Below are 16,862 nucleotides of genomic sequence, written 5' to 3'. Positions count from 1 at the left end.
GTGACATTGATCTACATTCGGTCCATCACTTGTTGTTTTTGCAATTGCCTCCCTAAGTGCGCTGGGGATGCCCAGACGTGGGTCCCAGGCACTCCACACCACTTGGAGTCAAGCTAGCCGGGCTGATGAGAGGTGTTACCTCGAAACCGGTCCGGTCCTCGGATGCTTGATTCCGTTCTGGGAAGGACATGGCTTTTGTAGTTCGGACTGGACTGTTCCCATGGGGCAACAGGGGCAGAGCTGATTTGCATATCGCCATTGTCTAACCCAGGGTGTTGTGGAGTGCAAAAAAACGATGGATTTGGGCCCAGATCTTTTGACTGGGGGAATGTGTGACATTGATCTACATTCGGTCCATCACTTGTTGTTTTTGCAATTGCCGCCCTAAGTGCGCTGGGGATGCCCAGACGTGGGTCCCAGGCACTCCACACCACTTGGAGTCAAGCTAGCCGGGCTGATGAGAGGTGTTACCTCGAAACCGGTCCGGTCCTCGGATGCTTGATTCCGTTCTGGGAAGGACATGGCTTTTGTAGTTCGGACTGGACTGTTCCCATGGGGCAACAGGGGCAGAGCTGATTTGCATATCGCCATTGTCTAACCCAGGGTGTTGTGGAGTGCAAAAAAACGATGGATTTGGGCCCAGATCTTTTGACTGGGGGAATGTGTGACATTGATCTACATTCGGTCCATCACTTGTTGTTTTTGCAATTGCCGCCCTAAGTGCGCTGGGGATGCCCAGACGTGGGTCCCAGGCACTCCACACCACTTGGAGTCAAGCTAGCCGGGCTGATGAGAGGTGTTACCTCGAAACCGGTCCGGTCCTCGGATGCTTGATTCCGTTCTGGGAAGGACATGGCTTTTGTAGTTCGGACTGGACTGTTCCCATGGGGCAACAGGGGCAGAGCTGATTTGCATATCGCCATTGTCTAACCCAGGGTGTTGTGGAGTGCAAAAAAACGATGGATTTGGGCCCAGATCTTTTGACTGGGGGAATGTGTGACATTGATCTACATTCGGTCCATCACTTGTTGTTTTTGCAATTGCCGCCCTAAGTGCGCTGGGGATGCCCAGACGTGGGTCCCAGGCACTCCACACCACTTGGAGTCAAGCTAGCCGGGCTGATGAGAGGTGTTACCTCGAAACCGGTCCGGTCCTCGGATGCTTGATTCCGTTCTGGGAAGGACATGGCTTTTGTAGTTCGGACTGGACTGTTCCCATGGGGCAACAGGGGCAGAGCTGATTTGCATATCGCCATTGTCTAACCCAGGGTGTTGTGGAGTGCAAAAAAACGATGGATTTGGGCCCAGATCTTTTGACTGGGGGAATGTGTGACATTGATCTACATTCGGTCCATCACTTGTTGTTTTTGCAATTGCCGCCCTAAGTGCGCTGGGGATGCCCAGACGTGGGTCCCAGGCACTCCACACCACTTGGAGTCAAGCTAGCCGGGCTGATGAGAGGTGTTACCTCGAAACCGGTCCGGTCCTCGGATGCTTGATTCCGTTCTGGGAAGGACATGGCTTTTGTAGTTCGGACTGGACTGTTCCCATGGGGCAACAGGGGCAGAGCTGATTTGCATATCGCCATTGTCTAACCCAGGGTGTTGTGGAGTGCAAAAAAACGATGGATTTGGGCCCAGATCTTTTGACTGGGGGAATGTGTGACATTGATCTACATTCGGTCCATCACTTGTTGTTTTTGCAATTATGGACCCCACAGCAGTTTGATGGCTTCAAAAATGTCATGTTGTAGATATTCATTGAGCTTCCAGCTATTTCTGGTGCGCCTTTGAGTCCCAAGGAACCACAGGGGCCTCCAGTCAGGTTACTTTCAGCAGGTCCTTCCCCAGTACAGTCTGTCCCCTCCGGCCCCACTACCACGTCAGTCTGTGCTCACAATGGTATATATAGCCACGCTAGCCCCACAATCCACGCTGGTCCCCGGCACCCCAATAGTGCTAGTTACAGCTTTCCAGCATTGAGACTAAAATAAATGTTTGGATGGAAATCTTAAAGCCTGGGCCAGCAAAATCTGTGCTCTTGTTTCCTTTCAGTGATGCTCTTACAGATGCTCTGAGGGCCGCCTGGTTGAAACCAAATTCTTTCAGGACCACAGATCCAGAAGGCAAAATGTGGACCAGCAGGAGCACCCTTCTTCCAACTCCTCCCTTGATAAACCGGCCAACAAACCACCTTAATTTGCTCTAAGCGGCTCAGCCTACCCAGTTAGAGGCAGGATCCGGCATTTACTCCTAGACTGCCTATCGATACCATTCGACAGATTGGTCTTGCAAATTATTCAAAACCATTATGCCCTACCTTTTGTTTCTGTAGTAAGCTGGCTCTGTATGTGGTATGCCACTAAGTGGTTATATTGTGCACAGAGTTTAGAGAATCCTTTAGAGGTGTACAGGGCACAATGTAAACCCAACGTGCTCTATATGTGGTAGTGTGAGAGAGCAGCCTTGGCCTAACACAGAGGAGTGAGTGTAAGACATTTGTTATGCACACTGTGACTAATAAACGACACGTGTCTCAAAGAGGAGATCTTCACCAGTTTTTAAAAAATAAGCTACTTTCAAGATTTATTTAAGACTAAGATGTAAGCAAAAAGGTAAGTAAGTATTTAAAGGAAAAATAGTTTAGACTTTCAAAAGAGGAAATTTAGTGCAATTATCAGGCTTTGCCATGTTAACCTATGGGAGGAAAACAAGAATGCAGTTTTTGCAGCTAAGAACTCGACTTACAGATTCAGTCCTCTGGATCTTTGGTCAAAACCTGGCAGGGTTCAAATCAGTTCCAAGAGTGCACCACCAGCAGCACAGGGGTGTCCGGGTGCAGAGATCAAATTCGAGTTTTGGCGCACAATGTTAACCAATAAAGACTGGGGGTACTCTAAGTCGCGCTGCTCACAGGTGAGTAACGCCGTGTCAGGGGTTGATCTTCTGGGGTTAAGGTAAGTACAAGGAGGACCACAAGGCAGCAAAAGCACACAAGGAATGCTAAGGGTCTGAGTAAAGCTAAAGAAATCTGCACACTCAAATGTAGTGTGTGGAGGACTGGTCAGTATGAGGAGAGAAAAGAGGAAAAATACCCATCAGCCAACCCATTGGCGGAGTCTCATCATCTGGGTTTTTTTTGTAAACTGGTATCTACTAGGTACCTCACTGTAGGTATAGTGAGGGATTCTAGTGTCCGATCCACCAGTGAGAGAAAACCAACAGGACGTGGTGGTAATACTGAAAGGAGAAAGTTGCAGTGCTCAAAAGGTGTGTGAAAAGATGATAGTGAAAAGTGGTGTTTAAGATTGCCTGCCACAAGGCAGCATCAATCATACACCCTCAAAGGCACAAGGGGGGGGGGGGGGCGGCTGCACAGTGCCAACACAGCGTTGGGCACCCAATGTTAACTAATAGGGGAGAACGGTCTTGAAGAAAGGCTGCAGGCTCAGGCAAGGAGGGCGGGCGAAGAAACCCCAAAACTGCCCAGGCAAGTCGAGATGCTAGGGGACGTAGGGACACTGAAGGTTATGGTCCTCAAGTCCCAGGGGCTTCGGGTGCAGGGGTGTCCTCTTAGGTGGCGGAAAAATCTTACCGGGCAGGTTGCGGTCAGGGGAAGTCTTCAAGTTGAGGCTGCAGGCATCGAGGAGGAGTCCGGCAGGGGTCAGCACATGGTGGATTCTGCCTCAGTAGCACTGGGAAACCTTCACAGGACCTGTGGGCCACTTAGACTCGGGTCGTGGGCATCGGGTGCAGAGATGGATCTCAAGGCGAGTTTGCAGTTCCTCATGGCAGAGATCATTTTTTTACAGACTTTTTCTTCTGGACAGGGCAGCTGAACATGGGAGATAAAGATTCTTTTTTGAAGGCAGGCAGTTCTCCCAGGGTTCAGGAGGTCACTGGTCTGTGGGGCGAGTCGTTCTTTTTCAGCACAGTCTTTGAGGACTGCAGACCGGCTGCTAGGGCTGGGGCTAAGTCAGTTGGTGTCTTCAGTCTTCGGTGCTGCAGGGCTCTTCTTCATAAGTCATTGAAATCCGATTTCAGGGTCGGGGGAACCACTTAAATACTAGATTTAGGGATGTTACAGGGGAGTAACAGGTAGGGTTCAATGGGTTCCATACCTGGGTTGTCTACACTCACTATTATGACACCCTTTTGTGGGATTGGGGCACAACTCCAAGCCTCATTGGTTAAGTCCCACTATTTTCAAGATGGTGGGCACTGAAAAGTGTTATTGACTTTGCCTCCAGCAACTGAGGGGTGAAGTTGGTGAGGGGGGCACACCTCCTATTCATCCTAAGTTTTCCCACTGGTTCTCCCACCAAAAGTGGGAGCTTGCACTGGGGACATTCATCTGCTGCTAGCAGCAGAGGCTGGTGTCGCATTACAAAGGCGGCAGGCCTGTGAAGCTTCCCTCTCGAGCACTGTGCCCATCCTGGGGGAGGAGGTGTGAGACCTCCGCCAAGAATGTGCTTTGTTTCTGGCCTTCGATAGCAGAGGCTCTCGACCCAGTGGTCCAGAAACATGTCTGGTGGTGCCAGGCTACCTAAAGCCATTCAGAGGCAACACCGGGGTTGGTAGGTTTTCAGAGGGGCACCTCTGAGGTGCCCTCTAAGTACATGTTTTAGTAAATCCAACACTGGCATCAGTGTTGGTTTATTAAGAAGAGTGGTTTGGTACCACACACTCCTGGGCTCAGTGAAGCCATCATGGTGCTGGGAACTCAAGTTGTTGAGTTTCCTGCCCATGTACTCTATATTGATTCCCTGGCACTTACAATATTAAAGAATAGACTTAAATATTGTAGAGGCATATCTGCTCAAACAGATATGCCCACACCTGAGATAAAGTGCACCCTGGCTTAGGGCTTGTAAGGCCTGCTAGAGGGGTGATTTACCTATACCTTGAGCATTCGTTCTGGACATAACACACAGGCAGTGTGCCATGTTGACTTTGTCGTTTTTCAATCCACCAAGGCATGCAAGCTGCTGCTGTAGTGACATTACCTTGGTGAGGGCTCCTTAGGGGACCCTCTTCAGTCCCCATGCCCTCGTTAACGATGGTCCAATTTACTAGGGACTTACTGGGGAGCTAAAGTTGTCAGTCGTGGTACAGTTTTAGGGAAGGAGCACTGGCACAGGGGGCCTGGTTGGCACAATCAAAACCACATCATTTTCCTGGCAAAATGTGGGGGCCTAACCATGTCAAAAGAGGCATTTTCGCACACTTTACATCCCCACCAAATATCCCGCCCATACAAGAATTCATTTCTTCCAGGTGCTGGAAGAAATGTGTGACCTGGTGTTGGGCCCAAAATACAGAGTCCTTCAGGTGAAGCTGTAGGATGTCCTGTTAATTGTTTTGTCCTCAACCCAAGGAAGATGTAGGAACGTTGATTATTTTGTGGGGTGCATAAGTATCCACCTCATAGGATAAGACCACCAATGGCTAGAAAAGAGACAAATTAGAGAACCTAAATCTGTGCTCAATCCTTGATGACGTGACACAAAACAGTCGGACTTAAAACAAAGGCAAGGTGTAAAGTATTTAGGCACAGTAGAAAAAGTCACACAAAATTCAGTAACAACCAGTTTTAAATAAAGAGGATTTTTAATGAGTAAAACAAGACCAAATTGACAAAAATGCAATAATTAGAACTAGAGATATGAATTTTTAAAGATTTAAGGAACAATAGCTCCAAAAAGCGCAAAGCACTAGTGAAGGTCATTGTGTGATATGAGACTGACCGAGAGGCAGACTGGTCAGACGTAATAAGTGGATTGGTCTTGGTGAAAGTTTGGAAGTCAATACGTTTTTAAGTCCCAACACAGAAAGGGACTTTGTCACTTTGGGAAAAGAAAAATCGTCCTGAGCAGGCCGCAATTGAAATTGTATCTGATATAGTAAAACCCAAGGTTGAATACTTGAATCAGGTTGGTCACGTTGTGCTTCTAGAGCTTTGGAGATTTTTTGCTAAAGATTTTCTAAGTCCCAACACTGTAATGGAATTTTTTTTCCGTTGTGCTGGCAACCTTAACAGGGATGTCACAGAAATTCAATCGCTTGCCATGGAACTGCTGATTGGATACAATTTCCAAAGGTCTTTCTAAAGTTCTGTAGGAAAGGTTTTTCAAAGTTTCCAAACAGTCATCTGGTGCCCAAACAACCACAGGAGTACCATTCTACTGCCCCCCCCCCGAACCTCAGGCGAGCAACCTAGAGAATCTCAGGGTATAAGGTAGAGGCCAAATGCAAAGTCTGGTTCAGGTACATTTGCCTCTGGTCAGCCTGGCATTTTCAGGAAAAGGCCTCTTTCTGGTTGTTGTGTCCCCATAGCCAGAGAGGAGGTCAGAAAACGGACCCTTTGGAGTCCACTTTTTGTCGTGGGAACAAAAGGGTGGAGGTCCAGTGCATCAGGTCTCCTCTCAGGTAACAGACAGTCCTTCTCATCTTTGGCAGGTACAGTGTTCTGAGAATGGTTCCTGTGTCCCTAATCAGTGGGGTAAAATTTACTGGGGGCAATGCTGCTCACTTTTACAGCAGTTTCTGTTTGGACTACAGCAAACAATCCCACTAAATCCATGATGGGAATCCCCTTCTCCCTTTGTGTAGAACATGTGTGCCCACCCATTGTTGTGGCCGGGGTAATCAGTCCTCTCCATTGTGGTCACTCAAAACTTGTTCTGGGGTTGGTTTTCCTCCCACTGGGTTTGGTGCCAACATTAATATGGAGAAAAACACTGGGGATTTTCTGGGTGTCACCTAACAATTTCTTGTGACAGGCAAGCTTCCTTTGAAGTAAAGTTAGTTCCAAGGCCCACTCCAGCTGGTCTTCCAACCTGGGAAGAAAACATCTCCTCATTCCCAGGCCATTGTCTTTGGTCTGAACAATTTTCGACCCTTTTTCATGCCTAATTCAGGCCAACCACAGCTGTGCAGTCCTTCGAGAGCTAATGCAAATTATCTTTCAATAGCTTCAGGCAGAGTAAAAGTAACTTTTAAAAAGTTACATTTCCAATATATTTAATGAAAATCTGGCTTCACCATTGTATTGCCCTGTTACTAAATATAAGAGTGAGTCTTGAATGGAGTCTGTAGCTAGAACAGGTCAAACTTTATAGAGTAAAGCATATCATCAATACTTCTAATTTTCCTGTGTGCCAGCTACAGCCTTATTAGTAACAGAGTAAGTTTGTGTCTAGCCACAGGGAGAACATGCTATTTCTAATATCACTTGTGTGCTGCTCTTTCTGCTCTTATTTATTATACAGTCTTCTTTGTGAGTAACAATCTGCGCTTATGGGGGACTTATTTAATCTTTAAAATAGTGTTTTCCTACTTTCCCCAAAAATATTTTGACTGGTCTGTTCATCAGCGTTCAAGATGCTGCTGTCCGGCTACACAGTGTAGGCCTGAAGCCGTGTTTTCACTATAGTAGAGTGCACAATAGGTACTGTAGTCTACAAGTGGCATTTAACTTTCCATCCCATGGGTGTGCTCCTGCCCCATTCACTAGGGCCTTATATGAAAGTTAAATGCGCCAAGCAGGTTTTAAGACAATTTCAACATGTTTTTGGGGTCAAAGAACATACACTGGGCACCGGATAGCAGTATAGCAATGTTAGAGTTCAAGATTACTAGAAGGTGACTCCCCAAAAAATGAAAAACTGGGGCTGACTATCCAAAAGGGGGTCACTTTGCAACAAAGGCCTTGCAGTAGGCACTATAAAAGTGATTTGTGGGCCTTTAAATATTTGCCAGGCCACAACCTCTGTTCAAATCACGCGTTGTGATGTTGTTTATTAAAGGTATGACTTGCAAATTTTCTTTCATGCAATTTGTGATGCCACTTGGTGTTGACTTTCTATAGTAGGGGATCTCTGGGTATCGTCATAATCTGTGAATAGTCCGCCCTTGCGCGGGGACCCCGGAGCAATCAAAAAAGTCTCTTAAGTCCTCTTCTTCTGCAGTCCTGCATTGACACTTAAGAGAAAACGAAAGACAAATAATACCGCCTCACATTAACAAGGCTACATTGGCCAGCATTTCATCCTGAAGTGAAAAGGATAGCCAAATAATATCATTAAATTTACACATTTTACCAAGTTTCACCACACATAAAGAAACTCCCCTTCACAAAAATCCTTTGATATGATAGTGAGGAAGGGTTGGACAGACAAGCCTCATAGGCTGCCATTATGTTTCTGGAAAAGGGAAACCGTGTTTTTAAGAAACCCTCCAGAGACCCTCGGTATCCCATGATGCACAGCCAAAGGCAAGTTACTTTCAATTCTTTTTTCCGGCTCCTGCTAGCAGGACCCTGGAGCATTGAGCTCTACCTTTATTGGTATTACTTCAATTTTTTGAGCTTTTTTGATCTAATTAGTGTTTCATTGGATGTCTGGGGCCTTTCTCTTCCATTTGCTGCTTTTTTGAGCTGCTAGACCACCTCTTTCCTCTCGAAATGCCAGCTTTATTCAACAAGTGCCCTGAGTGTGGTAGGGAGAAGGCCAAGTCAGACCCACACAGAGAATGCATACTCTGTTTTCCATCAACACATGTTCCTGATTCCTGTGATGTTTGTCAATCTTTCTCCAGGAGGACCCTGTGCGACCGGGAGAAGATCTATCTTCAAGGCCTAGAGCAGAGAAGAAATCAGGATGCAGGTGGGACCTCTGGGCATTGAGGGACTCTTTCTTCTTCCTCTGCCCGTGATTTGGCCTCTGGGGGCCTCCCCAGTCAAGAGAAGGCCCAGAAACAGCACCGGTCCCAGTCGACGTCGATGGCTAAGACGTCGGCGTCCAGAGGTATGACTACGATATGCTCTCCGCCGACCCAGGGTTCTGGGTCGAAGCGACGGCGACTCTCGACTTCGAGGGGAAGGGCGTAGAGAACCCGGACGAGGTCGACATCGAGGACTTCACAGACGACGTCGACACACCATAGTCGTCGTGCTGAGTCCCAAAGACATTGGCGCTCGCCATCGAGGCAACACCGCCTTTCGCCGTCAACGTCGACACGAAGGTCGACGTGAAGGAGAAGATCGACGTGAAGGAGAAGATCGACGTGAAGGAGAAGATCGACGTGAAGGAGAAGATCGACGTGAAGGAGAAGATCGACGTGAAGGAGAAGATCAACGTCAAGGGGAAGATCGATATCAAGGAGAAGATCGACATCAAGGAGAAGATCGACATCAAGGAGAAGATCGACGTCGCAACGAAAGTCGACTTCGAAGAGAAACTCGACGCCCAGAACAGTGTCTAGTGGAAGTTCATCCTCTGTGGTTAGCATTTCCACATCAGAGAGTACCCAGTCGCGTCAGCGCTGGCGCTCTTCATCAGGGAAGTCGACCTCCAGAGCACCCTCGCAGAGGCCTGCTCGTAAGAAGAGGAGAGTAATTCGGTCTCCGGACTCTGACTACTCCAGGACCTACTCACCTTCACTACCTAGGACACCTACTCCCCTTCCTCCGCCTCTTCCTCAAATACCTCCACTGCCTCCTCCTCAACCTCCTCCTCCTCCACCTCCGCCGCCTCCTCCTCCGCCTCCACAATGAGGCCTTTGATTCTGGCTCAGCCTCCACCTCTTCCGCAACCGCCTGTGCCGGTGGTTCCGGCGACGCCCAGGAGACCAAGATCCCGGGGGAGACACCGCTCTTGCAGTGGGTGCAGATCTTCGACCAGATCACGATGATGTCGTAGAGAAAGGTCACGGTCCAGGTACACAGACTCTTCCAGTGACAGGAGGTACTCGCCTACTTTGTCGGACTCTCCGCTTACGAGAGTTTCACCAGTGGATGACATTGTTACTTTTCAGGACGTGCTGATGAGGGGAGCAGCGAAACTGGGAATAGCACTAACGGTGCCTACCCCATCCACCTCTGTCATATTCAAAACGCTACAGCGCAGGCACCTTTCTCGTCGGTTACTACCTTTGGTGCCAGGGTTGGAAGAACCGGCCATGGAGCTGTTCCTGACGCCGGCTTCGGTGAAGTCTGCTCCATCTCGGCTTCAGAAGAAGTACAGGCCCGCGGATTAGGATCCTGCGTTTCTGAGAAAGGATCCTGCTCCAGATTCGGTCATTGTGACAGCGGCCAAGAAGCAGCATTCTACTGCTCCTTCGTCTACAGTCCCTCCGGACAAGGAGAGCAGTCAAAGGGATTCCACAGGAAGGAAGGTCTGCAGTACAGCGGCCACTTGCATGAAAGCTGCAAATTCAACTGCGCTTTTGGGTCGCTATGACCAGTCGCTATGCGAGTCACTCCAACAATTCATTGAACTCCTCCGTAGGGACAGAATGGAAGATTTTCAGGAAATCTTAAATGAAGGCATGATGGTTTCCAATCAAATCATCTGCGCGGCTGCAGACACCTCTTTCCTGGCGGCTCATGGGTACTGCCACAGGCTGAATTTGAGACGCCATTCCTGGTTGCGACTTACCTCCCTGAAACCGGAGGCGCAACAGCGGATTGCAAACTTGCCCATTTCGGGGTCCACCCTCTTCGGAACCCATGCGGATGAGGAAATGGCCCGCATGAAGGCGGAAGTTGAAACGCTGAAGGCTGTGGGCTTGTAGAAGCCGAAGGAACAGCGGAAATCTTTCCGTCCATACCAAAGGCGCTACTCCTCCCAGCGATTCCAGCGAGGGTAGAGTCGCCAAGCTGGACAACAGCAGCAGCAACAACAATACCAGAGGCAGCCCTTCCAGAAGCGTCAGAGGGGCAGAGGCAACCAACAGTCCGCATCAGGGAATAAGGGCCCGGCTGGGTCTAAGCCCTGAGGGATTACTTCCCCTTTTTTTGTTACCCACTCCGGTAGGGGAAAGCATTCAGAATTACCCAGCGGAGTGGAGGAAAATTACTCAGGACAAGTGGGTGCTGAATATTGTTTGCAATGGATACAGTCTACGTTTTCTAAGCCCCCCTCCCGCTATCCCACTGGTTGGCTCGCAGTACCGGTTATGCGAACTTCAAGCGGAGGCCAATACCCTGTTACGAAAAAGGGCGATAGAAGGCGTCCCTCTGTCTCTAAGGGGAAATGGTCTATACTCAAGGTTCTTTCTTGTGTGCAAAAAGGACAAAAACGAGTACAGGCCCATTCTGGATTTGCGACAAGCAAACAAATGGATTCGCAGGGAGAAAGTTCTCATGCGGTCCTTGCACCAGATTTATCCTCAGCTGCATCAAGGAGACTGGCTTTGCGCAATAGATCTACAGGATGCGTACTTCCATGTGCCCATTGCACAGAAACATCGGAAGTTCCTGCGCTTCCTAGTCGGCAACAACCACTATCAGTACACTGTACTTCTATTTGGTCTGAAGTCTGCACCCTGGACGTTTTCGAAATGCATGGCGGTGGTGGCAGCGCACCTGAGGAAGAACAAGGGGTTTGTGACACTACCGGGACGACTGGTTGATCAAAGTCTCCACCTTCCAGGAAGCGCAATTGCATTTCAACAGAACGACTGTTCTGTTGAACCAACTGGGTCTGCACATCAACATGTCCAAGTCCGTTCCGACTCCTGTTCAGTGTCTGCAGTACTTGGGAGCCTCCATCGATACCCTCAGAGCAAGCGTGTGTGTTTTGGAGGAGCGACGCTTATCGTTCCTTTGGAAGGCTAAGACTCTCATGTCCGTTCCTTCAACGGCGGTGAGGACAGTGTCGTCTCTCCTGGGGTCGATGGCTTCTTGCATCTTCCTCACACCACATGCCCGCCTCCACATGAGACCGCTGCAGGAATGTCTGGAGGATCAATGGGACCAGAAAAGAGGGAGCTGGGAGGACAGGATCACACTGTCTCAGCACGCTCAGCAGTCCCTGAAGTGGTGGTGTTCAGCAGAGAATCTCCTCAAGGGGTTCCATTCCACAAGGATATTCCAATACAGATCATTGTGACGGATGCTTCTCTCCAGGGCTGGGGAGCGCATTCGGACCATCTGCAGATCCAAGGAACGCGGTCACAGGCGAGTCCATGTATCAGATCAATTTTCTGGAACTCAGAGCTGTTCATTTAGCGCTGAAAGCCTTTCATCCGCCCTTCCGGACCAGCTCCCTGCTTGTACAGATGGACAATACAACCACAATGTATTACCTCAACAAGCAGGGGGGCTCGAGATCGCGCACACTGTCTTAGGAAGCGCAAGCGATCTGGCACTGGCTACTAGCCAGAGGACTGACGATAACGGCTACCCATCTACCAGGTGCGCAGAATGCTCAGGCGGACGCACTCGGCAGGCTAGTTCAGGAAAACCACGAGTGGATCCTAAACGACGAGGTGCTAGGAAACATCTTCGCTAGATGGGGCACTCCAGAAACAGATCTGTTCGCCACCGCCGAAAACAGCAAATGCCGAGACTTCGCCTCCAGGTTTTACCAACCGGGGACTCTGGGGAATGCACTATGGATCAGCTGGTCGAACAGCTTTCTGTACGCTTTTCCACCCATTCCCCTGATTCCAGCAGTGCTCATCAAGCTGTCTCAATCCAGAGCGCGAAGTTCGGGGGGCAGATGGTGCACCGCAACCTCTCATCGTTGAGTTTGGCTGCATGGCTTGTGAGATAGTACAATATGGACACTTGAACTTGCCTGACAACTGCATGGAAATACTGAAGGAGGCTAAGAGACCATCCACCAGGACCTCCTAGGCCTACAGGTGGAAAAGGTTCTGCATTTGGTGCATGTCCAAGAATGCTGACCCGACCTCCTGCAAGGAAGATGTCATCCTTCCATACCTCCTGCATTAAGCGAAATCTGGCCTTCATTTCCATTCTATTAAGGTTCAACTCGCAGCATTAACTGCATAGAGGAAATGCCCTTCACAAACATCCTTTTTCCAGATACCTGTAATTAAAGATTTTTTGGAGGGTTTGAAGAAGGTGTTTCGCCCCGTTAGGCGTCCTTCGCCTTCGTAGGAACTGAATGTGGTGCTGTCAAGGTTAATGAAGGAGCCTTTTGAGCCTATTCATAAGGCTTCGCTACATTATTTGTCCTGGAAGGCGGCTTTCCTTGTGGCTATAACATCGTCTCGCAGGGTGAGTGAGATTCAGGCTCTGTGTTGTCAGGAGCCTTATACTGTATTTCATGCTTCCAAGGTTGTCATGAAGACTCACCCTAAGTTTCTCCCTAAAGTGATATCTGATTTCCATGTCAACCAGATGATCATGTTACCTACATTTTTTCAACATCCTTCATCTCCGGCGGAGAGGTCCCTTCATTCACTTGATGTGAGGCGGGTGTTGAAATTCTACTTCGATAAGACCGAAGACATTCGTAGGTCGAATCAGTTGTTTGTGAATTACGGTTCAGTCAGGACTGGCCTTGCCACCTCCAAACAGTCCATATCTAAGTGGATTGTGCCCTGTATACAACTATATTACCAGAAGGCTTAAAAGACTCGAGGGGGTAAGCCTAAGGCTCATTCAACTAGAGGCAAAGTGGCTACAGCGGCTTTGCTATGTAACGTTCCCATTGCAGACATCTGTAGGGCGGCTACGTGGAAATCTGTCCACACATTTGCTAAACATTACTGCCTGGATTCTGATGCCATGACAGATGCGCAAATTGGGCAGGCTTCGCTGAGGAATATATTTGCTCAGTAAGGATTTTTCTTCTAGTTTTCTTCTTCCTCCGCTGGATTGGGTTGTTGGGATGGGCTTGCCATTCTATTCACAGATTATGAATATACACAGAGATCCCTACTAGAGAAGGAGTAGTTTCTTACCTGTAACTCCAGTTCTGTAGTAGGGGTATCTCTGTGATAGTCATAAGCGACCCACCCTCCTCCCCGGTGGAAGAAAAAGGTTTTCTTGGATGCTGCAGGCCTGGCTTTAAGGGACCTTCCAAAGAAAACTGAAAGGAACTTGCCTCTGGCTGTGCATCATGGAATACCGAGGGTCTCTGGAGGGTTCCTTAAAGGCACGGTATCCCTTTTCCAGACACATAATGGCAGCCTATGAGGCTTGTCCTTCCAACCCTTCCTCTCTATCATTTCAAAGGCTTTTTGTGAAGGGGAGTTTCTCTATGTGTGGTGAAACTCTGTAAAATGTGTACATTTAATGATATTATTTGGCTATCCTTTTCACTTCAGGATGAAGTGCTGGCCAATGCAGCCTTGTTAATGTCAGGCTGCATTATTTGTCTTTCATTTTCTCTTAAGTGTCTATGCAGGACTGCAGAAGAAGACTTTTTTGATTGCTCCGGGGTCCCCGCGCATGGGCGGGACTATTAACAGATTATGACTATCACAGAGATACCCCTACTACAGAACTGGAGTTACAGGTAAGAAACTACTCCTTCATGTGTGTGCCCTTTGAGGTGATGCATAGCTCTTCACTGCTTCACCAGACTATAAGGACTGTCTTCCTCATTGCTATTACATCAGCTTGTCATGTGATTAAACTACAAACACTTTAATTACAACTACCCCCCACCACCTTTTCCCCAGACAGATTGGCGCTGAGGACTCTGGCAACCTTCTTACCTACAGTCTTGACTCCCCCACAGGTTGCCTTTGAAAAAAAAAAAAGTTCCCACACAAGCACAGGGTTAATTTACTCATTATGGATTTAGAGAGAATAGTCATTGCAGAGAACTGAGATAACTGGTAAGTAACTTTTTCTTGTTTTGTCATCTGTAGATCTCGGGGAGTTTACGTACTAGTCTTTGACTAGTACAGGGTCACATTGTGTGGTACTGTGCTAATCTATGTGGTCCAATTCTCATATCTAGTCAGGAGCATTTTGGAACACTAGCTCATCATAATTGAATGGCACATAAAAATCAGGAAGGAATAAAGTTCTTCAAAGGTGGTTTTTCCCACCCAATTCCTGAATTATTAAAAACAGTGAATTATTTGCTTCAAGCTGAAAAGATTCTCTGCTTCTTCACAATATTATCCAGTTCTGGTTACCACACACTCTCATTTTGGTAGGCAAAATGTTTTTCAGCCTTAACACTAGTCCGCTACATGGCGAGAGAATGCAAATCGTGATCATTGTCACAGATAAATGCGTTCTTAGATTCTTAACTATCCAGAAGGTATAACAGTAATGAGGACATGGTGATGAACAGTCTGTTAAAAGCAACTTGGTTCAGCACATCAGAAGGAGCGAGTTCTTCAGTGGATTTTGTTGCTGTTGCTCATGCTCCCATTATGTATCTTCCAAGGATCCTCTTATCCACCTGTGGCTTTCTGTCTATCTTCCTCTACCCAGCCTCCACGGCAGAGCAGCAGTCTGTCCGCAGAGTCAAGCCGCAACTTGCTAATCTGCATGCTCTGGGTGCTGAAGAATGCAGAAGAGGACGTGCTGGAAAAATGGTTCACGGACCTTTCCACGCTGCATATCAGCCGGCTACTGGACCTGCTGTACCTCTGTGTCTCCTGCTTCGAGTACAAGGTAAGATAAGAAGGAAAAGCCTTTGATATCTGCATTAATCGAGAATAGCTTATGGATTTGTACAAAGAAAATGCTAGAATCCGCACGTTTATGTGCTTTGGCAAAACTGTGCACAGATGGTAGTCCTAGTAGGTGGAGGTAGTTTTAAGCTGCCAGAGTACACCACAGCCCTGAGTAGACAATCGCTCACCCCCCGCATTTAAGAAGTCATTATGTTTTGGAAAGAGCAGTCAAACGTAAGCACTCAGAAAAAAGGAAAGGACGCTTCTACCATATTTCTTTGGTGCCATAGCCATGGATCGACAAAGCCTCAATTCTCAACTCCATTAGAGTTATGGCTTCTGATATGGATTGTTGAAGGCCAGCCGTTGAAAATGTGGGTGTAGCATGTTTGGGAACAGTTGTGCTTTCTGTGGCACCTGCCCCTCTTATTCCTTTTTGCCACCCTATGATGAAGAATGTGAGAACTAGGATACCCTTTTGATGCATTAAAATGGGTATGTTCACACCAAAGGGGGCAACCGAAAGCACAGTGTGTCTGCAGCTCCCACTCTTCTTCATAATGAGCATAGAATGTCGATTGTTTTGTAAGTGGAAGTTGCTTCTTGAATTTTGTGTCCAAAGGTTTACTTGGAAGAACTGAGTCTGGTCGTTTCGGGTGGGGTGTATGTGTGTCTGTATGTGTGTCTGTGTGTGTCTCTTGCCTATACCCAAGACTTTTGTTACTGGCTCTGATATAGTCTAAATGTGGCATGGGCTGCACTCTGGGCTTGTGCCTCACCATGTGACCGAATAAGTGACTCTTTTTTGACTCTCTGATAATGTTTTTGCATAACTCTGATCGTCTGAGCTCCTTCTTCGTCCTTGCATCTGTCAGAATATTTCTACCAACTTTTAGGAGTCCTCTTTCCTGTGATTACTTTGTGAGGTAGAGATGAGCTGGCAGGACTTGTGTCTAGGCACATTTGTGCCAGATGTTGCAGCCCTAATTTGAGCTGAGGGCTGTTTGTTAGTTATGACGAAATTGCTTCCAGTCCAGTATGATGTCAGTGGGAAGAAGAAGCGTGCTTTTTTCACTAGCACCCCACAATAGAAGTTGGGGTAGATAGATTAGAGGGACTATCTTTCCAGGGAATGACCACACTCTGTGTTTTTTTTCGTTTTTTTCCGGTAGTACACTTCTTTATTTCTCAGAGGTTAACTGGTACGTCTTTATATCTTGGAGTGTTACCGGTATTGCGTCATGAATTGTTTAAAAAAAAAAAATAATTATTTGCATTTTATCATATGTCAACATTAATATCATATCATGTTCGGACCGCATTTCCCCCCACTCCACCCTCCACCCCCCCAGCAATACATCATCAATACTATCTTGATCATCTCGTCCCACGTTCCCATGTACGGCACTGTGATAGTCTGGTGTGACCCACTCCTTACAGGTCCGTCGTTTACATTCTCGTGTTCTTA

At 47.8% G+C, this 16,862-nt stretch overlaps 1 protein-coding gene across 7 annotated transcripts in view; it reads left to right on the top strand.

Moving 5' to 3' along the window:
- The window catches only part of LOC147748470 (dedicator of cytokinesis protein 7-like), a 476,862-nt gene that overhangs the window by 299,051 nt on the left and 160,949 nt on the right, over window positions 1-16,862 (top strand). For all 7 annotated transcript variants that reach the window (XM_086962164.1, XM_086962156.1, XM_086962145.1 and 4 more), the window contains one exon: window positions 15,210-15,392. In XM_086962164.1, the coding sequence (XP_086818290.1) occupies window positions 15,210-15,392 (183 nt within the window). The remainder of the gene's footprint in view (window positions 1-15,209; window positions 15,393-16,862) is intronic.

The sequence above is a fragment of the Lissotriton vulgaris genome, chromosome 1_1, assembly GCF_964263255.1.
Source record: "Lissotriton vulgaris chromosome 1_1, aLisVul1.2, whole genome shotgun sequence".
NCBI classification, from domain to species: Eukaryota; Metazoa; Chordata; class Amphibia; order Caudata; family Salamandridae; genus Lissotriton; species Lissotriton vulgaris.
The sequence above is the reverse complement of the archived record's forward strand: the minus strand, read 5'-3'. Positions and strand labels throughout refer to the sequence as shown.